The 24,149-nt window shown below is 45.6% G+C and overlaps 1 protein-coding gene and 1 pseudogene across 1 annotated transcript; both read right to left on the reverse strand.

Annotated features, from left to right (window-relative positions):
* Positions 1–7,806: 7,806 nt before the first annotated feature.
* LOC123398324 (dehydration-responsive element-binding protein 1H-like) lies at positions 7,807–8,709 on the reverse strand. The gene has a single exon (XM_045092807.1). It carries the CDS (start codon positions 8,647–8,649, stop codon positions 7,915–7,917), a length of 735 nt encoding a protein of 244 aa, XP_044948742.1. The 5' UTR covers positions 8,650–8,709; the 3' UTR covers positions 7,807–7,914.
* Positions 8,710–11,000: 2,291 nt separating this feature from the next.
* LOC123397022 lies at positions 11,001–11,861 on the reverse strand (annotated as a pseudogene).
* Between the last annotated feature and the right edge of the window lie 12,288 nt (positions 11,862–24,149).

Consider the following 24,149-nt stretch of genomic DNA (forward strand, 5'->3'; position numbering starts at 1 on the left):
CAAAACTGCTCACCGTAAATTTTCAGGACGTTTGGAGAACTTTGATTTCTGCACAAAAATAACACCAAGGCAATTCTGCTGAAAACAGCGTAAGTCCAGGTTAGTTCTATTCAAATCATGCAAATTAGAGTCCAAAACAAGGGCAAAAGAGTTTGGAAAAGTAGATACGATGGAGACGTATGAGGTAGTAAGAAAAGAAATACTAAAGCTCCTCGAAGCAGGTATTATCTATCATGTTGCTCATAGTGATTGGGTGAGTCTGGTGCATTGCGTCCCTAAGAAGGGAGGTATTACCGTTGTCCCTAATGATAAGGATGAATTGATCCCAAAGAGGATTATTACTGGCTATAGGATGGTGATCGATTTTAGGAAATTGAATAAGGCCACTAGGAAAGATCATTACCCTTTGCCTTTTATCGACCAAATGCTAGAAAGACTGTCTAAACACACACACTGCTGCTTTCTAGACGGTTATTCTGGTTTCTCCCAAATACGAGTTGCACAAGCTGATTAGGAGAAAACCACTTTCACCTGCCCTTTCGGTACCTTTGCTTATAGACATATGCCTTTTGGCTTATGTAATGCACGTGCCACCTTTCAAAGATGTATGATGGCTATATTCTCTGACTTTTGTGAAAAGATTGTTGAGGTTTTCATGGATGACTTCTCCGTTTACGGGTCTTCTTTTGATAATTGCCTCAACAACCTTGATCGAGTCTTGTAGAGATGTAAAGACACCAATCTTGTCTTGAATTGGGAGAAGTGCCACTTTATATATGGTTAATGAAGGCATCGTCTTAGGACATAAAATTTCTGAAAGAGGTATTGAAGTCGATGATGCGTCCATTTTGCATCATGTTTTCATGTTGATATTTATCACTTCTTTGGCTGTTATTTCACTTCACGGTACTATTCTTATGCCTTTTCTCTCTTATTTTGCAAGGTTTACATGAAGACGGAGAATACCGGCAAGTGGAATTCTCGCCTAAAAGTGGAGCGAAGTTGAGATACCTATTCTGCGCAACTCCAAACACCGTGAAAATCAACGGAGATTTTTTTCCCAATATATAAAAAATACTGATGCGAAGAAGCGCCAGAGCGGCGCCATGGCGTGGCCACAAGCCTGCACGGTGCGGCCTGGTGGCCGCGCCATGGGGGCTTGTGGGCACCCTGCTGGCCCATTTTCCCCCCTCTTTTGCTATATGGAGGGTTTCGTCTAGAAAAAAAACCAGACGAGAGCTTTTTCGTGGTTTCGCCGCCGCCACGAGGCGGAACTTGAGCAGAACCAATCTAGAGCTCCGGCGGGACGATCCTACCGGGGAAACTTCCCTCCCGGAGGGGGAAATCGTCGACATCGTCATCACTAACACTCATCTCATCGGAGGGGACTCGTCACCATCAACATCTTCATCAGCACCATCTCATCTCCAAACCCTAGTTCATCTCTTGTAAAAAATCTCCGTCTCGCGACTCCGATTGGTACTTGTAAGGTTGCTAATAGTGTTGATTACTCTTTGTAGTTGATGGTAGTTGGATTACTTGGTGGAAGAGTTTATGTTCAGATCCTTGATGCTACTCATTACACCTCTGATCATGATTATGATCATGCTTTGTGAGTAGTTACTTTTGTTCCTGAGGACATGGGATAAGTCATGCTAATAATAGTCATGTGAATTTGGTATTCGTTCGGTATTTTGATATGTTGTATGTTGTTTTTCCTCTAGTGGTGTTATGTGAACGTCGACTACATAAAACTTCACCATTATTTGGGCCTAGAGGAAGGCATTGGGAAGTAGTAAGTAGATGATGGGTTGCTAGAGTGACAGAAGCTTAAACCCTAGTTTATGTGTTGCTTCGTAAGGGGCTGATTTGGATCCACTAGTTTAATGCTATGGTTATACTTTGTCTTAATTCTTCTTTCGTAGTTGCGGATGCTTGCGAGAGGGGTTAATCATAAGTGGGATGCTTGTCCAAGTAAGGGCAGTACCCAAGCGCCGGTCCACCCACATATCAAACTATCAAAGTAACGAATGCGAATCATATGAACATGATGAAACTAGCATGATAGAAATTCCCGTGTGTTCTCGGGAGCGTTTTTCCTCCTATAAGACTTTGTCCAGGCTTGTCCCTTGCTACAAAAGGGATTGGGCCACTTTGCTGCACCGTTGCTACTTTTTTTACTTGTTGCTCGCTACGAATCATCTCACCACACAATCACTTGTTACCGATAATTTCAGTGCTTGCAAGTATTTCCTTGTTGAAAACCACTTGTCTAATCCTTCTGCTCCTCGTTGGGTTCGACACTCTTACTTATCGAAAGGACTACGATTGATCCCCTATACTTGTGGGTCATCAGTCGATATGGCTATGGTTGATGCAATCGAGAAAATGCCATACCCCATAGATATCAAAGGTATAAGAAGTTTCCTTGGTCATGTTGGTTTCTATAGAAGGTTCACTAAAGACTTCTCTAAGATTTCTAGGCCTCTTACCAATATCTTTCAAAAGGACATTCCTTTTGTTTTTGACGATGATTGTGAGGAAGCCTTCGAAATATATCATCTTTAACACCATCTATGATTGTGAACACTCACTAAACTATTACATGCTTAGAAGAAGATGTTGGACAAGGAAGACAACATAATGAATTGTGTTTGCTTGCTTCCGAACAATGTTATATGACTAGAGATCCCTTAGCATGTGACGATTGCTTCCACCTTATATTAGCCAAAACTCCAGCACCAAGTAGAGATACTACTTGTGCATCCAATAAACCTTCAACCTAGTTTTGCCATGAGAGTCCACCATACCTACCTATGTATTGAATACGATCCCTGAAGTAATTTGTCATCGGTGCAAGCAATAAAAACTGCTCCCTAAATATTTATGATCTATTATTGTGTGGAAAATAAGCTTTGTACGGACCTGTGATGAGGAAGACATAAAAGCGACAGACTGCATAATAAAGTTCTTTATCACAGGAGGCAATATAAAGTGACATTCCTCCACACTAAGAGGACGCACATCCAAACCTCAAAAGCGCATGACAACCTCTGCTTCCCTCTACGAAGGGCCTATCTTGTATCTTTACTTTTTGCCCTTGAAAGAGTCATGGTGATCTTCACGAATTCCTTATTTCGCCTTTATCTTGTCTAACGTCATATGCTTGGGAAAGATCTATATTCATATGTCAACTTGGAAGTAAGTATTCATGAATTATTATTGTTGACATTATCCTTGAGGTAAATGGTTGGGAGGCGAAACTATAAGCCCCTATCTTTCTGTGTGTCCAGCTGAAACTTTGATCTCATGAGTACCACGTGAGTTGTAGCAATTGTAGAGAACGAAAATATGATTGAGTATGTGGATTTGCTTTACAAGCTCTTATTTGACTCTTTCCGATGTTATGATAAATTCCAGTTGCTTCAATGACTAAAGGCTTTTGGTTGTTAATTCTAGGTAAGGTTCTTGATCCATGCTTTACTTTGTGAAGGAATTGTCACTTTAGCATGATAGATTATATGATGGTATTGCTGTTCTGATCATGATCATGATGCCTGCATGTTCGTATCTTGTTTTGTCGACACCTCTCTCCCTAAACATGTAGGCATGTTTATTGATCTAGGCTTTTGCTTGAGAACAAGCGAGGTCTAAGCTTGGGGGAGTTGATACGTCCATTTTGCATCATGCTTTCATGTTGATATTTATTTATTTTTGGGCTGTTATTACACTTCAGGTACAATACTTATGCCTTTTATCTCTTATTTTGCAAGGTTTACATGAAGAGGGAGAATGCCGGCAGCTGGAATTATGGCCTGAAAAAGGAGCAAGTTTGAGATACGTATTCTGCGCAACTCCAAAAGAAGTGAAAATCAACGTGGATTTTTTTGGGATTTATAAAAAATACTGGGCCGAAGAAGTGCCGGAGGGGCGCGAGCACGAGGCCACAAGCCTGCTAGGCGCGGGCCCCTTGGCCGCGCCTAGGGGGCTTGTGAGCTCCCTGCTGGCCCATTGGCTCCCCCCCTTTTGCTACAAGAAGGGTTTCGGTCTGGAAAAAATCAAGATGGGGCTTGTCGGAGGATTCGCCGCCGCCACGAGGCGGAACTTGAGCAGAACCAATCTAGAGCTCCCGCATGTCGATCCTGCCAGGAAAACTTCCCTCCCGGAGGGGGAAATCGTCGCCATCGTCATCACCAAAACTCCTCTCATCGGAGGGGAATCATCACCATCAACATCTTCATCAGCACCATCTCATCTCCAAACCCTAGTTCATCTCTTGTAACCAATCTCCGTCCCGCAACTCCGATTGGTACTTGTAAGGTTACTAGTAGTGTTAATTACTCTTTGTAGTTGATGCTAGTTGGATTACTTGGTGAAAGAGTTTATGTTCAGATCCTTGATGCTACTCATTACCTCTCTGGTCATGAATATGATTATGCTTTGTGAGTAGTTACTTTTGTTCCCGAGGACATGGGATAAGTCTTGCTATAAGTAGTCATGTGAATTTGGTATTCGTTCGATATTTTGATGTGTTGTATGTTGTTTTTTCTCTAGTGGTGTTATGTGAACGTCGACTACATAACACTTCACCATTATTTGGGCCTAGAGTAAGGCATTGGGAAGTAGTAAGTAGATGATGGGTTGCTAGAGTGACAGAAGCTTAAACCCTAGTTTATGCGTTGCTTCGTAAGGGGCTGATTTGGATCCACTAGTTTAATGCTATGGTTAGACTTTCTCTTAATTCTTCTTTCGTAGTTGCGGATGCTTGCGAGAGTGGTTAATCATAAGTGGGATGCTTGTCCAAATAAGGGCAATACCCAAGCGCCGGTCCACCCACATATCAAACTATCAAAGTAACGAACGCGAATCATATGAACATGATGAAAACTAGCTTGACAGAAATTCCCATGTGTCCTCGGAAGCGTTTTACCTCCTATAAGACTTTGTCCAAGCTTGTCCCTTGATACAAAAGGGATTCGGCCACTTTGCCGCACCGTTGCTACTTTTGTTACTTGCTACTTGCTACGAATCATCTCACCACACAACTACTTGTTACCGATAATTTCAGTGCTTGCAGATATTACCTTGCTTAAAACACTTGTCAAATCCTTCTGCTCCTCGTTGGGTTCGACACTCTTAGTTGTCAAAAGGACTACGATAGATCCCCTATACTTGTGGGTCATCACGTCTTTTCTCCTTCGGCCTCCTCCTCCAGCCTCGTCGGGCCGAAGACCGAGCCGACATTCCTCCCAGACAAGCAGGAACACTTTGCCATGGCCTTCGACGACGAGACCGCGCTCAAATGGACGTGGGACGATTACGTCCGGGAGGAGTTAGAGCGCCAACGCCGTGCCTTCGAGGAGATCGCTGCTCGACGCCGCGACATCGAGGAGGGCGGCGGCGTCGTCCTCAACGACAGCGATGAGGAGGCACCAGGGGCGTCGAACCCCATCCGCCATAGCGACCGTGTAGCAAGGATGACAATGGAGTGCAGGATGGCGACGACAACGACTACACCAACTTCTACAAGCTTCTTGACATGTATAAGGCGACGACAGAGTAGTAGTTTTTAGGTTTTGTTTTAAATTATATTTTTAGTTTAGTTTGTACAAATAACAATGAAAACGCTGAATTTTCTTCAGATTTGTATCATTTTTGATCGAATTTAGGTTGAGTTTGATTTGTAAAGAACCGGTTGGAAGGCGACCGACCTTGGAGGAGCGGATGAGAATCCGAGCCTCCCATGCCAACTTTTTCGCCAACATACCCCCAGGTGACGCTATTTCAAGCCCCTAGGGGCCAAACGGTCGGAGAAGCTCTAAGAGCATCTCCAACAGCCGCACCAAAAACGCGCCCGCGCGCTAAAACCCCATTTTAGCGCGTGCGGAACGATTTCGCACGCTCCAGCGGCAACGGCAAAGTTACGCGTGCGGGAATAAGCGGGCGGGCGCGCGTTACATTTGGCGCGCGGTGTCTCGCGCGCATATAAAATGGAGCGCTCGCCACACACCCTTCCACCGAATCAGTCGCCCCCTCGTCTCGCCACATGCTCTCCCTCGCCTTGGCACACGCCCCTCTGCCTCTTTTCTCGTCTCGCCGCCGCCGTACCACCATGCTGCCGCGCCGCCGGGGAACTTCCGGCTACCGCGGCGTCCGCGCGCGCCCCTCCGACACGTTCTACGCCGAGATCCGATCGGGCGAGCCACGCCTCGGCCTCGGCACGTTCTACACCATCGAGGATGCCGTCCGTGCGTACGACGCGGTGGCGTGGTGCCTGAACAGGCCTCGAAGGGAAATGAACTTCCCCGAGGTGATGACGATGGAGTGGGCGCAACACGTCGCGCCTCGTCCACGGATAGTCATCGAAGAGCACCGTCACCGGAACCGGAGGCAGCGGCGTCGTCTCAGCATTGCTGAGATGGACTAACATGCCATGGAGGAGTGGCGCCGACAGTTCCCGCAGAACGTCCTCGACGATCGCTAACTCTTCGCGCAAAGAAGAACTGAGCAAGCCGCCTATCATAAAGATAGGGGTACGCGGAAGCAAGCCGCACTCTTCAAGATGAAGCTGAAGTAAGCGTCGACTTGGTCCTCTGACGATGAACGTCGGGTTGACGCCTTCATCATGACAGAGGAATTGGACTCCGGCGCGTCGGAGGCCAACGACGACGATGATGAATAGTTTTTTTTTATCTATGTTATGCTATGTAGTTTTTTTTAGCTATCAGATTATATATGCAACTATGCCATGTATCATTTTTATCCTAAAACGTGATAAAAATACATGTTGCATGCGTTGAAGTACTGCACACGGCCTAATTTTTTGGGTCGCAGGAGCCAGCACTCGACGGCGCGCGGGACGAGATGCTCTAAGATCTTTTCCCCGTAACGGACATGAAATATCTCAAGCGGGAGTACTAGCACTTTTGTGGCAAACATAACATAATTAATCATCCTGGCATGCACCCTGACCTGCCTTGCTGTGTGTTCTAGGAAATAGAGGCGAGAGAGTGACGCACCGGACCCGGACGGACCACCGGCGAGGCGACGGTCCCAGCTGCCTGCTTCCTCGCCCATGGTCACGGACAGCGACCCATCCCCACTGACGCGACAGGTCGGGCACAGTGACAACGATTTCCAAACACGAAATCGAAATCTCCAAGGAAAAGTCTTCATACTATATTCAGTGCTCTCGTGCTTTCACCGGCTGACATGGGTGGGTCTCGGCCACATCTTTTTGGCTAATTGTAGGTTGCCGCGTGGAGGCCGGAGCGGGGAAATATCCAGCTGCAGCCTGCAGGAACTAGTGGACGTCCCTTGTTATGGTAACCACACGTGAACCAACGGCACCTATTTCTGGACCATCTTGCGCCCGGGTTCATTATTTTACAGCCGGCATTCCCGTCAGCCGGTGCCTTTCGCTTTTCCTGTTCATCGTCTTTTATAAGCTCATTTAATAAGCAGTGTACTTCTTTCTTGCTTGCCGGCCTTCAGAGCATGGTTAATAGTATAGTCAACTGCTGGCTATAGGTCATCTTATAGTCCATTTTATAGCTAACTTGTACAATAGTTAGCTACAAAAGAGTACTACTTTTATCATATATAACCTATCTTTCATTCTCATAAAACACCTAGGAGCACATGCTAGAGCTGGCTCTTCACGAAGAGCCCGCTTCACTTCTCTTTCCTCTTCTCTCTCATCCAACTCAGCAAAAATATAGTATTTTATACTTGCTCTCATATGTCGAGGAGTACGTATATGGTTATGTGAGACCGATTTTGTTGCGCTCAAATGTCCCGCGATTTTATTATGCCGACGATAGGTCCACGTACGGGGCGCTTTTTCGGGATTGAATAAAGAAATAAACGAACGGAGCGAAGATAGTTTCGGCAGGAGATCCTGGCTCGGTGTCATCAGTGGTTCCATAGCGCTGCATCATCTCCATGCTCCGAGCTCGCCCCGCTTGACGGCGGCGGCGGTGGCTCCAGGAGCAGCCCCTGCGCCAGGTCCGCGTAGTAGGTCCCCGCGTCCATTTCGCCGGACGTGTGGAGCTCCAACATGTCATGGCACAATGCGTCCGGCACCACGAACTCCGCATTGGCGCAAGGCAGCTGGTAGTGGGACGACGCCGCCGCCGACGAGCTGGCACTGCCCGGCGCGTACGCCTCCGAGGCGACCCCGTCGACGGAGGTCACCTCGGTGATGGCGCCGGCGCCCGTCTCCTGCCGGCGCAGGAAGTCCACGACGGCCCCGATGGCGGCGCGCCGGACGTCCGCCATGTCGGAGAGGGAGGAGGGCACGGCGAGCAGCCACGCCGAGTCCGGGAAGTTGAGGCGCGCGGCAGGTGTGCGGCCGTACAGCGCGAGCATGGCGGCGTCGTGCGCGCGCGCGGCCGCCTCGGCGGTGACGTGCGTGCCGAGCCAGAGCCGCTCGCCGCGCTTCCCCGGCACGCGCACCTCGCACACCCACCTGCCGTTGCTGCCCCGGCGGCGCACGCCGTGGAACACCGGGTGGCGCGTCTCCTTGAACTTGGTGCGCCCCGCGGGGCGCTTCGGCGTCGGCGACGCAGGAGACGACGGCATCCCCTGCTCGAGGGAGGACGGCGGGGATGCCGGCGAGTTCCAGTTACGCTCGGGGACCGTGTCCATTGCCGCTGCACCTTATTTCTGCTTGGCTAGTTGACTGGAGTAGGAGCCGTGATGTCTGCTGCCTTGGTGAATGGTGGCTATGAGACTAGGAGTAGTCAGTAAACCAGTGGCTGGCCTAGAGTGTGCTTATTTATAGTTTTGCGCGACGCGGTGAATGGCGACGGCTTTGCCCGTCGGCGCGGGGACAGCTTGTGGTGTGTGACGTTGGACCGTTAACCGGCCGACGCGTGTGGCGTGACTCCTCAGTGTAGACGTGTGGGGGGTTTGAAGCGTTAAGCAAAGAATGAAAAGGCATCTTTTTAACCGCGTTTTGTGCTCGTCGGCCGGGTGCGAGAAAACGTGGGTGACGGCCAACTTGCTACTTTGGGTGTGTTGGAGTATCCCATTCCCGGCCTTCTCATCTATCTGAATCACCCTCAGCATCACTGTGTTCTTGTGATGTCAAAGTGTCCTTTTAATTTCCATGCAATAACATTTGACCTTGTTTGGATCAATTGTAGTTCTGCTGTAAAATACTCCCTCCGTCCCAAAATAACTGTCTCAACTTTATACTAGATCTAATATAAATTTATACTAAGCTTAAGACAGTTATTTTGGGACGGAGGGAGTAATACAAGTCGTTTTAGGTCACTAAAGTAAAATCCATACTCGAACCATGAAGGACTTTTGATTTTCTACTACGAACGCAATTAGCCCTTTATGCTTGCCAAATCAACTAAAGCAAGTAAATACACAAAGGCCTGTAGGTACAACGCAATTAGCCCTTTATGCTTGCCAAATCAACTAAAGCAAGTAAATACACAAAGGCGTGTATGTACAATCATTCAGAAATACTGCAGGGCAAAAGTGTGTCGTGGTCCGCCTAACCCATTAACAAATGTTGTGATAAGAAACATACCAACACAACCTTGTATCTCCATCCTCTGAAGTCGGTGATGGACGACCTAGACAAGAAGCGTGTGTGTAATTTCATTTCTTCAATTATTTTCCCAAATTTCATGTCGAAATAATCTGTTCATCTTTCAAGCAATGAGAACATAAAGTATTTAGTACTTACCAATGCTTAGGGAACTCATGTATGGATTAGAACTTAATTTTTTGTTTTGTGCTTTCCTTTAGGTTAGCATGCCTAGCTTATCCATTGTAGCTTAGTAAGGCTAGAGTCACATTCTTCTTTGACTTGTGGCACCGCTCCACCTAGCCAGTTATGTCTCCTACTGTCATGGTGTTTCATCTTTCCATTCCATCATTTGAAAAACCATCGTCGACAAGGTTTAATCAAGCGAGAGGGGATGCCATCGACATTACCGACACCGGGCGTATGCCAAGCACCTGCGCATGAACTGTCAACTTGAAAATCCCTCTTATTAACCTTCCTCATGTCACTATGTTCTCTTCCTCCTACCCCTAACAAGTGATTCACTACTTAAATATAGGAATTTATTGGTTGCCTGTTATATTTCTTGATTTTTTAGCGGGGTCTAAGTCAACAAGAAGATTGGCCATGTCAAAGTGTAGAGGGTGATCTTCTATGCGTGGATGCTGAAAATATGACTCATGGTGATAACATTGCATGAATATTCCGTTTTTCACAAAAATAATATATATGCTAGTGTTATTCACTGGCCCTTCCATTAAATACAACATCATGCGTCGCTGCGAGAATTTTGATTCAAAATTAAAGGAAGAGTCAAGGTTTCGACCGTGCAAGTGAGTCCGTGCAAATTATCCCGCGTGTCGTGTTTTGTGGTCGAAGTGGCATACAAAGAACTAAAATCCTTGATAAAGCCTGCAAAACCTATAAACGTATTTGCATAATTATACACAACCTATATACTCGAGTTCTTGACAATAATGTAGTAGTATGACCCGTCGGAAATTTGTAGTCCAAATTCGAATCAAAGCACAAAAAAAGATCAGCCATTTCTTTCTGCATTACTTGGATTTTCCTTTGGCAACCCGTTATTTCGTGTAACACATTTATGTGTGTCTTTTGCTTGTTCCTATAATCTCTTTCTATATACTCCTCTGTTTCCAAAAATAAGACCTTTTAAAGATTTTAAATTATGAACTACGTACGGATGTATAGAGACAGATTTTAGAGGGTAAGTTCACTCATTTTGTTATGCATGTAATCTGTAGCAGAATCTTTAAAAATGTCTCATATTTAGGAACGGAGGAAGTATAATAATAACGGTCATGTAAGCTTTTTGTCGTAAAATGATTTATTTGGATTCATGGAGTATGTGCTCACTCGAGTACTAGAAGAGTACTATTCACCCTTTATTGGCTGCTGATAAAAGGGAGTGGTGAAGTGCAAATGAGTCCTTCCCAAAAATAGAAACCCGAAACTTTCTCGATAAGTGAATGAACACAATGGGGAAATTAGCCCTCCATGCTTACTCTGTTTCTTCCCAGATTTGGAAGAACAGATCTAGGAGTATCTATAATACTACCAAGCACTAGTTTGTACACGAAGTATGAAGCAAGCACTAGCTCCATAGAATAATAGCACTAGTTTGCACTGCTCTACTGGAGCACGTAGCTCCATGTCCATAGAGCGTCTCCAGGCCGCTGTACTCGCCGCCGCCCTCCCGCCAATCTCCGTCGGCCGATCGCTCCAGGAGCATGCCCTGCGCCCAGGTCGCGCAGTATGACGCGTCCATGCCGCCAAATCAGAGTTCGTCGAACAAGTCGCTGGACAAGGAATATGGACAGCGCGCTTGGCGTCGGCTAGCTATGGCCTATGGGCGTCCTCGTCTTCGTCGACCATCTCCGTGGGAGACACAAGCGGTTGCTTCCGCTGGACCGCCACGACGGCGATGGCCACGGCGTCCTTTATCACATGTGCACTAACGAAGCCGAACGAGCCGGCCACGAGAACGGGCAGCATCCAACATTCCAACTGGCGGAGTCGGCAAAGTCGAGGCAGGCGTCGCGGCCGGAGAGCGCGAGCGGTGGTGAAGGTGCCGTGCCAGAGCCTTGACCCCATCGCCCGGTGCACGCGCAGCTCGCACACCCAGTGGCCAGTGCCCGGCCAGGCCCCGGCGGCGCAGGCCACGGTACACCGGGTTGCGCGTCTCCTTGAACTTGGCGCGTCCCCCCGGCCGCTTCGGCGGCTCCGACCACACCGCCCGGTGCGGCCCTTCCTCCCGGTCGTCGGACGGGGATGCGGCGTCCAAGGATTGGTCGAAGGTAGTGGAGTAGCTCATGTTGTGTGACTTGCTGCGTCAAGAGAGACGGCGGGTAGATGAGTCTGAGTGTACTAGTTCGCCGCGGCGTTCAGATATGGAGAGCGCCGGCATGGCATTAGCGCCGAAGGAGATAAGCGCGGCTGCGCAGAGGTGGTGGGTCACACGCTCAGTACCTTTTTTGGATAAATTATTGCTGGAACAAGGCAAAAACAAGTTTTGCACTAGAGTATTTTCATTTCGAAGATCAATAAATATCGATCTGAGACGAGACATGGCATCTTTGCTGCCGAAACAAAAACAATGAAAAATCTCCCCTAATAATAAAGCGCGCAGCGTTTTCGACGTCCGTCGTCGGTCATTTTGCATAAAAGCCCTCGCAGTTTCAGGTAATTGACCAACAATCCAATTTTAAGTGAGAACGAACCGTTTTTTTGTCATTTTGCAGAAAAGTCCTCACAATTTTAGATAATCAACCCACGGTCCATCTTTTAGTCACAGCCGAACCGTTTTTCTGCATTTTTTAGAAAAATCCCTGATATTTCAGGTAATCAACCCGCTGTCCCTATTTAAGTCAGCCAAAACTTTTTTTTATTTTAATAAAAAAAACCTGACTTTTTAGTTAAACAATCCATATTTTATCTAAAACAAAATTATCCATATCTTTTAAACCGTAACTCCGATTTTAACATGTTATATATGAAATTTGATTGAAAAAATGTGTAGAATCTAAATAGGACGTTATTTTTAGCTGTTGAATACTTTTTCAATATTATTTTTGATGCAAACTTAATCTGTAGTGCACGGTCCTTTTTTTCCTCTCTTTCCGGCGACCATACGAATTGCAATAAATATCCATTAAATTAAAATCAAATTGACAGGAAAGAAAACATCGTTAATCACACATGCACACCTTTGAAAAATCTCGTGGGAAGAAACAACATATTTCTCATCTTATTCCGAATGATTGTACATTTAAACACGTTTTCGTTGTGTGAGCACTGAGGCCATCGTCGACAACACAAATGTGATGCCATGTGAAAATATATTGTGTTCAAAGCGTGTGTTATTTTCTCTTCTGTTGCAACGCACGGTTTTTTTTTGCTAGTAACGTATAAAGATCCACGACGGCTACAAATATGTCGGATAATTTCTTAAGGAAATCATCCGTCCGTTTGGACGTTCCGATCAACATGTTAAGGACCGTCAAATCACAGCAGACATCAGCTAGCACGACAGCTTAGATGCAGCATCATTGCAGCATAGTCCAGCATAGTCCGGACGGCTTCCGATGAGCTCCATTGAAATCGGCCGGAGTTCCAACGCATCACTCACACTCCTGCGAACCTTCGTTGCAACTCTGGCCAAGCTCTATAGCAACCCCGACACAGCTTCAACGCAGCACGAACGCTTCACCGAAGCTCCATTGAAACTCCGCACGAGCTTCATTGCAGCCCCGACGGAGCTCCCGACTGCTCCGGCGAAGCTTCATTGAAACTCCGACCGAGCTTCATTGCAGCCCCGATGGAGCTCCTGACGGCTTCGGTGAAGCTCCATTGAAACTCCGGCCGAGCTTCATTGCAGCCCCAACGGAGTTCCTGAGGATTCGGCGAAGCTCCATTGAAACTCCGGCCGAGCTTCATTGCAGCCCCGACGAACTACAAGGTAGCACAGATGCTCCGTTACGACTCCAATGCAACTCTAGCTTAGCTCCATTGCAGCCCCGGCTAGCAGGGTTGCTGTCCGCACCGTCGTCTACAACACCGAAGACCTTTATTCTTGTGGCCCCCGCAGCACCTCGACCATGAACATCATCGCCACTTCGCGGTAAACAGCTAGCCGACCCTGTGGTCAAATAGTAGGTCGTCGTAGCGGGGTGCTGCTCCTTGCAGCAACAACAATTACGCCGGTCGGAGTGGGATACGGGATGATAAGAGGGGAGGCTCTTCGAAAGAGATCACAGAAAAGTTGCAAAGAATTGGGGGAGATAGGAGCACCAGGATTTTACTGACTTGATTCAAAGGAAGAAGTGGACTCAAGAAGAAAGGGATAATGTCGGGGGGAGCCTGCTTCTTCATTTCCTGCCCAAAGGGTATGACCAAGTACAGTTTCCCAAGGCCCAAGTCTTCTGGCCGGCTAGGCTGCGCCTGCCGGCTGGAGGACGGGGCGGCCAACTCTGTGGCCGGCCAGGCAACCCCTACCGGCTATAGGCGAGACAGATACCTCTTCCTGACCGGCTTGGCCAAGCCAGCCGGCTAGGAACGAGGCGGTCGTGCCCAAGTCGGCTAGCCAAGCAGGCTAGCCGGCCGGGTATCCCAAGTCACATCAGATCGTAGGTCATGACAAGACCTTACGATTAAAGGTGGCTACGCGTCAGCAAAGATACTCGATCGGAGTGCCCGGCAGGTACGAGCGTCGGCGGCCACGCCGCTGACCTACCCCGGCTCTGATCCATCACCTAGCATAGTGTCGGACCGTCAAACTCCCACTCCATTACTGCACTCGGCGTGGGGAACAGTGGAGGCGGTCGTACTATCTGCCCATGACGAATCTCGCTGGACGACGCTCGACTTACAGCGCGTGCTCGGCGTCAACCTTACGCTAGAGCTTCATTGGCCAGCTGGCGGGTCCTACCGCCAGACGAGACCATGCAGCCGGCGGGCCCCTCAAGCGACAAGACAAGACTCTCGTGGCCCCCCTGGTAAGCCGGCGAGGCTGCCAGCCGGGTCCCACTCTTGTACCCTTTATCCATATTGTAGGCCGGTGGGTTTGTCTATAAAACCCCCCGGTCACCCTCCATGCAGAGGGTCGGTTGAACAACACTTCACTCCCACCAACCGCATAGAGAGAGGCAGAGACGAGCCAAATGCTCCCCTCTTCCTCCTTCTCAACATAGCTCCAGGAGCAACCTTGTAATCCATCCTTTACCACTTCCGACGATGACTCTGTCGTGCAACCCCTCAAGTGTGAGACCCTCGAGGGTGATTCCTCTAAGTCCACCTTGACGGGTACATCGTTCGTAATCCAACGAGGGTGATACCTTAGATCCCCCTGATGTTACAACCACACAATTACTCGAGTTGTTACTCGGAACATTAATGAATAAATGTTAGGCGGGTGGATTCCCGCGTGGATGTGTCGATGAATTAATTAAAATGTTAATGGATTTGGGTATTTGATCTGGGTTGGTCGGAGACCTTATATGGGTTCTCGACGTCGTGGTATCAACCGAATCTCTTCATACGTCAGCAATGGAGCGGCGCGCGCCCGAGTGGTCTGGATAGGCATCACGCTTGTAATAAGGGGTGCTAGGACTGGCATCGGCCGCCCTTGCGTCGTGTAGGAGTGCAAAGGGTGATGGGCCCATGACCCTTGCGTGCTTAGGATTTAGACCGGTGGGCTAGCCTCTCTGTCGAGTCTAGGTGGGGCTGCGACGTGTCGATGTTCCGAGGTCGAAAATGACCCAGGAAAGTGTGTCCGGCCAAAGTTTATCGAGCGTGACGGGGAATATGTTGTGCACCCGTGCAGGGAATAACTTATCTATTCAAACAACCGTGTCCATGGTTAGAGGACGACTTGGAGTTGTGCCCCGATCTTATACAACTACAACTGTTATTTAACTGGAAGGTTGCTCCAGGTTGCTTCCTTGCAGGGAGTCGAGGGAGAATCTCTGGGCGTGACCTCATATTAATATTGCTGCAACAATATGACTATTATTTGTGTTACCTGTTCTACTCTCGTCTATTGCTGCAAGACCCCTGAAGATGCTAGTCTTCGATAGGACTAGGACTTCTCCCTTTATTCTCGCATTGCTGCGGTCAGTCCACATATAATCCCCTTCCTTTGATACTGATGCATACTTAGCATAGTTCTGATGTCAATCTTGCGAGTACTTTGGATGAGTACGCACCATTGTTTTGCTCCCCCTTTTCCCCTTGATCCATTGCTGCGACCAGATGATGGAGCCTAGGAGATGGACTATCCTGCCGACGACGACTGCTACCCCATTGGTGCCTACTACTATGTGGACGTCGCTGAAGATCAGGAGTAGTTAGGGGGCTCCCACGCACGAGGCCTTGCCTCGTTCGATCGATGTATGTTTTGTGCTAGCCTTCTCTAAGGCACCTCATGTTTAATGTTTGTACTCAGATATTTGTCGCTTCCACTAACTCATGTGTTTATCGAGCTTCTGTATTCTAGCCCTCGTGGCCCCTAGCTTGTAATATGAAGCTTGTATGTTTTTATTTGTGTCTAGAGTTGTGTTGTGATATATTCCCGTGAGTCCTTGAGCTTGGTCGTACGCATTTGTGTGTATGATTAGCGTACGATCAAATCGAGGGCGTCATAGCTGGCCGGTTGTTCCGCTAAATTAGGCTGACCGGTTGTACCGCCCTGGCAACCGGTTGTACCCCTGTCGTGTAAAAACGGTTGTAACAGTCAAATGCGTGGGGACCTATTTAAGGGGCTCTTCTTCCCCAATGGTTCCCCATCCTTCCAGCTCATGTTTGCCCCCAATTGTTGACCTACTTAGAGCTTGCTATCTCTCAATCCCTCCAATGATTCTTTCCAGATCTTGAGGGAAAAGAGAGAGGATATATAGATCCACATCTCCACCAATCACTTTCTCCTCTATGTGAAGGGAACCCCTTGGATCTTGATCTTGGAGTTCTTTGTGAGCTCCTTGTTCTTCCTCTCATATTCCTCCATAGCTTTTGTTGTTATGGAGGGATTTGATTTTGAGGGACTTGACCACTTCGTGTGTTCTTACCATTGCATTAGTTGCATCGACTTGAGTTCTCCACGATGATACGTGGAAGTGAAGTTTGAGAAGCTTATTACCATTGGGTAGTTGGTACCCTAGAAATTGTTTTATGTGTATGCCTTGGCATCCTAGAAGCTTGGTGGTGCCTCGAAGCTCAATCGTTATGGTGTAAAGCTCCAGGCAAGCGTCGGGGTCTCCAATTAAGTTGTGGAGATTTCCCCGAGTATTTGAGGTCACCTCGAAGCCATATGCCATTGTGTGAAGCTTCATGGTGTCGTTGGAGCCTCCAATTAAGTTGTCAAGATTGCCCCAACCTTGTTTGTACGGGTTCGGTGACCGCCCACAAGGGTCCCTTAGTGGAATCACGGCATCTTGCATTGTGCGAGGGCGTGAGGAGATTACGGTGGACTTAGTGGCATCTTGTGGATCATTGTGCCTCCACACCGCTTCCAATGGAGATTAGCATCCGCAAGGGTGTGACCTTAGGGATACATCGTCGTCTCCGCGTGCCTCGGTTATCTCTTACCCGAGCCCTTTACTTATGCACTTTACTTTCTCATAGCCATATTGTTTCTTGCTATATATCTTGCTATCACTTAGTTGTTTTTATTGCTTAGCATAAGTTGTTGGTGCACATAGGTGAGCCTAGTTGTTTTAGGTTTTGTGCTTGACAAATTAAATGTAAGTTTTAGTCCGCATTTGTTCAAGCCTAAACCGTAATTATTTTATAGCGCCCATTCACCCCCCTCTAGGCGACATCCACGTCCTTTCAACACCGCGTCACCCGCCCTGCCCCGAAGATGGCCTCGCTGATTCCCTGCCCCGACGCCCCCCATGCCGACGCTCTGCCCCGAAGCCCCCTCGCCGACGCCTCCTCACTAAGGTAATAATTTAAATTTACTGCATTTTTTAACAGTGGAGTGCACATCAAGTGTATGATGAAATGCAGGAGGGCTATAGGAATTTTAGGAATTTTTGAGAATTATTGTGGTGAGGTGTTGATGCCCAAAATAGAGTCATGAAAAGTTTCAGAATTGTTTGAGCAATTTAAATTGGGCTTTGACCACGGAGTTTGAATCTGGTCCAAATTTGAACTGAATGAAATTTGAAAAAATTGAACTATGAAGGCAAATGTTTTTGGTGGAATGGGTTGTGGGTATTGTCAAATATATGGAGTAATTTCTGTGGGTGCAAAAGAATTGGGGAGAATATTGCTCCTTTGCAAATCAAAGGAACTATGAATAATTGAAATTCCAAGTTTGGAATTTATTAAATATAAGAAAAATATTTACATTGTTAGAGATATTCATGATCAAAGATATTTTTTAGAGAAATTCGCATACGCCGTTAATCAAAGTAATTTTTTAGAGAAACTTAGAGATATTTGCATATATAGGTGTTGCATCTTCGTGGAGTTATCTGGATCCTCACTGATTGCATTGGTCTCCGTCCAAGCTTAAAGGATGATGTAGCACAGTGACAACAATCATTTCCCCGAGTTATGAAACCAAGGTATCAATCCAGTAGGAAGATCCACAAGACTATGTAAGCGGTACCTACACACAAATAAAAAATCCTCGAAACCCAACGCGTGTAGGGGTTGCCAATCCCTTGTGGGTATTGTAAAATGATAGATTGATAGATGCAAATATAGTGATGGCAAATAAAACGCAGCAAGGTATTTTGGGTTTTTTTAATAATACAATTCTGACAATAAAAGAGCAAATAAAATGGAAACGCGAATAGCAAAGTAGTGATTGCAAATAGATGATGTGAAATAGACCCTAGGGCCGTAGGTTTCACTTGTGGCTTCTCTCGAGAAAATAGCAAACGGTGGGTAGACAAATTACTATTGGGAAATTGATAGAAAAGAAAATAATTATGATGATACCCAAGACAATGATCATGTATATAGGCATCACGTCCAAGACAAGTAGACGGACTTCTGTCTGCATCTACTTCTATTACTCCGCACATCGACCGCTATCCAGCATGCATCTAGTGTATTAAGTTCATGGAGAAACGGAGTGATGCTTTAAGAACGATGATAGGATGTAGATAAGATATATTCATGTAGGAATATACCCCATCGTTTTATCCTTAAGAACAACGCTGCATGTGTCCCATGTCTCCTTCTGTCACTGAGACTGAGCACCACAACATCGAACCCATCACAAAGCACCTCTTACCATTGCAAGATAAAAGATCAAGTTGGCTAGAGAAAAAACAAATATTGGAGAAGAAATACGAGGCTATAATAATTGAGAATGGATATTATTTCATAGATCTGATCATAAACTCAATTCATCAGATCCCAACAAACACATCACAAAAGAATGAGTTACATCAAATAGATCTCTAAGAGACCATTGTATTGAGAAGCAAAACGAGATACAGAGCCATCTAGCTACTGCCTATGGACCCGTAGGTCTGATATGAACTACTCACTCATCATCGGAGTAGCACCAATGAGGATGATGAAGCCCTCCGTGATTGTGTTCCTCTCCAGAACAGGCTCTAGATTGGATTTTGTGTCTTCTGGAACTTGTGGTGGTTGAAACGACTTTTCTGGGTATTTATAGATCTCAAAGGCGATGGAGGAGGTGACTGAGGCCCCCACTGGCCACCAGGTCTCGCTAGGAGCCCTGGGCCTCCTCTGGTGATCATCCTTGGTCCCCAAGTTTCCTTATGGTCCAAAAAAATCTCCAAAAAGTTTCGTGGCATTTGGACTTCATCTGGTATTGATTTTCTGTGAAGGAAAAAAATAGCAACTTGCACTAGGCAGTATGTCAATAGCTTAGTCCCAAAAATGATATAAAGTTGCCATGAAATGATCTTAAAATATCCAAGAATAATAATATAACATCATGGAAAAATAAAAAAAATAAAAAAATGTTGGAGACGTATGAGGATCCCCAAGCTTATTTCCTGCTCATCCTCGAGTAGGTAAATGATAAAAAACGGAATTTTTGATGTGGAATGCTGCCTAACATGTTCATCATTCTCTTTTTCTTTTTAGCATGGACATATGGACTTGTAGATGATGTAAAGCAATGGTCTATAATTTTACATGAAAACTTCAATACTTAAGCATATCAACAAGCAACCAAGTCTTTCAAAATATCAATGCTGAAGAACGCTATCCCTAGCCCTTCATGCTCCATCATTGATCCATTCAAGAAACACACTCAAATATTAGCTACATCCAATGCTCAAGTATGATAATAGTGTTCCTTAGTTGGTGATTTATAAGAGAAGTTGGAGACTCAAAGTCAAAAACAAAAATTGCATAAAGTAAATAGATAGGCCCTTCGTAGAGGGAAGCAAGGATTTGTAGAGGTGCGAGAGCTCAAAGTGAAAAATTTAGAGATAAAATATTTTGGGTGGTATGCTTTTCCTGTCTATGAAAACGACCAAGAGTTTCCAATATACCCCATTCTAAACAACACATAGCGGGTTCCCAAACTGAAAATAAAGTTTTTTCCTTTTCCACCATTCTTTCACATTCCACGGCTAGCAGCATCCACGGATACCGTCCATACCAACACTTTCCAAGGAATTTATTATTGGATAACATAAATTTTCTTTGCATTTTGGGATTGGGCATCCCTATTACTGCCATACTCTCGTGCAATGACAAGTGAATAAACACTAATCTTGAGAATAACATATTTAACATGGAAGATACCGGCCATCCCACGCTGCTTCATGAGCGGTATGGGCACACAAAATAGAAATTTATTTTGTACATTAGAGTTGGCACTTGCAAATTTACTTAGAACAACATTGAAATACCGCATATAGGTAGGTATGGTGGACTCATTTGACACAAATTTGGATTTAGGATTTGAATGCACAAGTAGTATTCCCGCTTAGTACAAGTGAAGGCTTGCAAATAGATTGAGAAGCGTCCAACCAAGGAACGAAAATCATCATAAGCAAGCATTAAACATAACTAACATCGAATAATACAACACAAGTAGGATGTAATTTCATAGCATAATTATTGACTTCATGTGCATGCATAGGGAATCATAAACCTTAACACAAATATTCCTACTAAAGCATAATTACTCATCAACATAACTCACATATCACTATCTTCATATCGCAAAACTATTGCAAAGAATCACCTTTAATATCCAATGATCTTCATGAAAGTTTTTATTATATCTCCCCTAGATATCTATCTCTTTGGGACTGATTTTCATTTACCATTGCAAGTAACAAGCTCTCAACCAAATACAAGTGAAGAACAAGAGCACAAGTTTCTTTAAAATTTTCAACTCTCAAAATAATTTAAGTGAAGCAAGAGAGGATTTCTTAAAAAATTCTACTAACTCTCAATATAATCTAAGTGAAGAATGATAGAAAATTTATTCAAAATAGCAGCACCACCGTGCTAAAAAGGATATAAATGAAGCACTAGAGCAATTCCATGGCTCTAAATTTTTTGAAGTGAAGCATAAAGAGTGATTCTAACAAATCATAGCATAATTTGGCTCTCTAGAATGGGCAATTGATAGAAAAGAAAATAATTATGATGATATCCAAGACAATGATCATGTATATAGTCATCACGACTGAGAAAAGTAGACCTACTTCTGCCTGGATCTACTTATATTACTCCACACATCGACCGCTATCCACCATGCATCTAGTGTATTAAGTTCATGGAGAGACTGGGAAATGCTTTAAAAACGATAACATGATGTAGACAAGATATATTCATGTAGGAATAAACACCGTCGTTCTATCCTTAATAGCAACGATACATGCGTTTCATGTCTCCTTCTGTTAATGAGATTGAGCACCACAAGATCGAACCCATCACAAAGCACCTCTTTCCATTGCAAGATAAAAGATCAAGTTGGCCAGACAAAAACCAAATATCGGAGAAGAAATACGAGGCTATAATAATAAAGAGTGGATATAATTTCATAGATCTGATCATAAACTCACAATTCATCCGATCCCAACAAACACATCGCAAAAGAATGAGTTACATCAAATAGATCTCCAAGAGACCATTTTATTGAGAAGCAAAACGAGAGAGAGATCCATCTAGCTATTGCCTACGTACGTGTAGGTCTGATATGAACTACTCACGCATCATCGGAGGAGCACCAATGAGGATGATAAACCCCTCCGTGATCGTGTTCCTCTTTGGAATGGGTTCTAGATTAGATTTCGTGGCTTCTAGGACTTGCAGCAGCCGAAACAATTTTTCCTCAACTCCGTTAGGGTTTCTGGAATATTGGAGTATTTATGGAGCTCACAGCCGGTGGAGGAGGTGCCCGAGGCCCCCACTAGACACTAGGCCACGCGAGGGGCCCTAGGCATGCCCTAGTGCCTAGTGGCCGCCTGGCCATCCTCTGGTGATCATCCTTGGTCCCCAAGTTTCCTCCTGATAAAAAAAATCTCCAAAAAGTTTTGTGGCATTTGGAGTTCTTGTGGTATTGATTTTCCATGAAGGAAAAAACAACAAAAAATAGCAACTCGCACCGGGCAATATGTCAATAAGTTAGTCACAAAATATGATATAAAGTTTCTATAAAATGATCATAAAACATTCAAGAATGATAATATAACAGCACGAGACAATCAAAAATTATAGATACATTGGAGGCGTATCATGATCGTCGACGTTGGAGTTGTTGTTCCCTCATCGTATCTCCGTTGTTCGACAAAAGGTGTCCATTTCTTGTATGTCCGTTGGTCCCTCATAGTATCTCCGTTGTAGATAAATTCAGGGTTTTTTTGTAACATGTATATGTTTGATCATCGCTGGCTTATATAGTTGATTGGACTTTGGTGTGCATATTTAGTCGAGTCCAACATCAATATGAGTGAATGATTTCAGATTGTTGGGCACCGCGAAGAGTTATGAGAGGAGATATCCCTTTGATAATTGATTCTAGATAGGACGACTCATCACATATGATTCTAGATAATGTCCAATGCCTCATATTGCGAACATAGTTATATTGGATAATTGATCTTCATATAAATGAAGCATAAAAGTTTAGCGAACAGTTTAGCAATCACTTAGAAATTGCCATGTTGTAATATTTGCAGAAACTATGGAACACGCCAGAGACTTAGATCAAGAAGAGATGTTGAGGGATATAATCCGCGACGGAGGTGATGATATCACCTCACAGTATCTTAACGACTTCGATGGTGAGGGAAGAGAGGACGACGACTCCGGTGATCGAATGGAGGGAGGAGATGATGGCTCCACCAGTGTTGGAGCCTTAACTGTTGCGAAGTCCTCCGGATCGAGCCAACCTTCTATAAGGTGACGAGGCCCGAAAAAAGGTTGGGTGAGAATGAAAGGTTCACGATCAAGGAAGTCGTTGCTGATGGCGAACCGACTCTTCCCCAGCGGACCTTACACCGATGTATACATTAGTGTGGAGTTTTTGTTAGGGACAGCATCCCGATCATCATCCAAGAATGGAATAAGCCAAAGGCGGATGATGGAGTTTCCTATGTCAATGATAGATCCGAAGATGAGCTTTGGGATACGCTCATAACAAATTTCAGCCTACCGCTATAGGAGGATCCAAATAACCCTGTTATACAACAATATGGCAAGGTGTGGGCTCTTAAGAAGATGGCCGAACAATTCAAGAACTGCAAGAAAAGATTGCACGAACAGTTTGTCCTCGAAAAGAAGACTCCAACATTCATCGATCAATATGAGAAGATAAAAGATCACTGAAACGCATCTATGGCGTACAAGACATCTGAAAAGGTAAGAAAAGGTCACAGATAAATTAGCAAAATGCTCCAAAGAAGAAGTATCACCATGTTACGGGGTCAGGTGGCTACAAGTTTGCCCGACCTACGTGGGACAAACCTGAGAACGACCTGCTTGACAAAGGGATCCATCCAGACACATTGAAGTGGCCCGAACGGGCAAGGACTTGGTTCTTAGGGAATGGGGGAACTTTGCACCCAGAAATAGGGAAGTGTATTGATACGAAAGCTCACCTTGCAACACCCATCAAAAACATTCAGGATGCAATCCAGGCCGTGCAGGAAGGTAAGTTCCATCCCAACAGAGTGAAGGACGAGCTGTCACGCTCCCTCGGGAATCCTGAACACCCTCGACGAACACGAGGCACATCAGGGTCCGTTCCGTGGAAGGTTGGGTTTCCCGACAATAGTGCCACTTATAGAAGCCGAGGGAGAAAAAAGAGAGAAGAAGAAGACCAGTTGCATGAGAAGAAAATAGAGGAACTTAGCAGCCAACGAGCTACCGGCACATCATCTCAGCGGCACGAAGATCCTTCATTCGATACTCCCCATGGAGATACCCCACTATCTCGGCGGAAAAGCATTGTGGCTTCCACGGAGCTTGTTCGGCGTGATATGATGGATCCTCGCTACCCCGTGGATGATATCACATAGAGGGAACATTGTGAACTACATGCGAAATGCATTAACTTAACCTTGGAGATGGCGGTCGACATTGCCTTCCTCGTGGACCTTATGGAACTTACCATTGCTCTCCGATTCGAGATGACTATATTGTTGTC

Source organism: Hordeum vulgare, chromosome 5H (genome assembly GCF_904849725.1).
Source record: "Hordeum vulgare subsp. vulgare chromosome 5H, MorexV3_pseudomolecules_assembly, whole genome shotgun sequence".
NCBI classification, from domain to species: Eukaryota; Viridiplantae; Streptophyta; class Magnoliopsida; order Poales; family Poaceae; genus Hordeum; species Hordeum vulgare.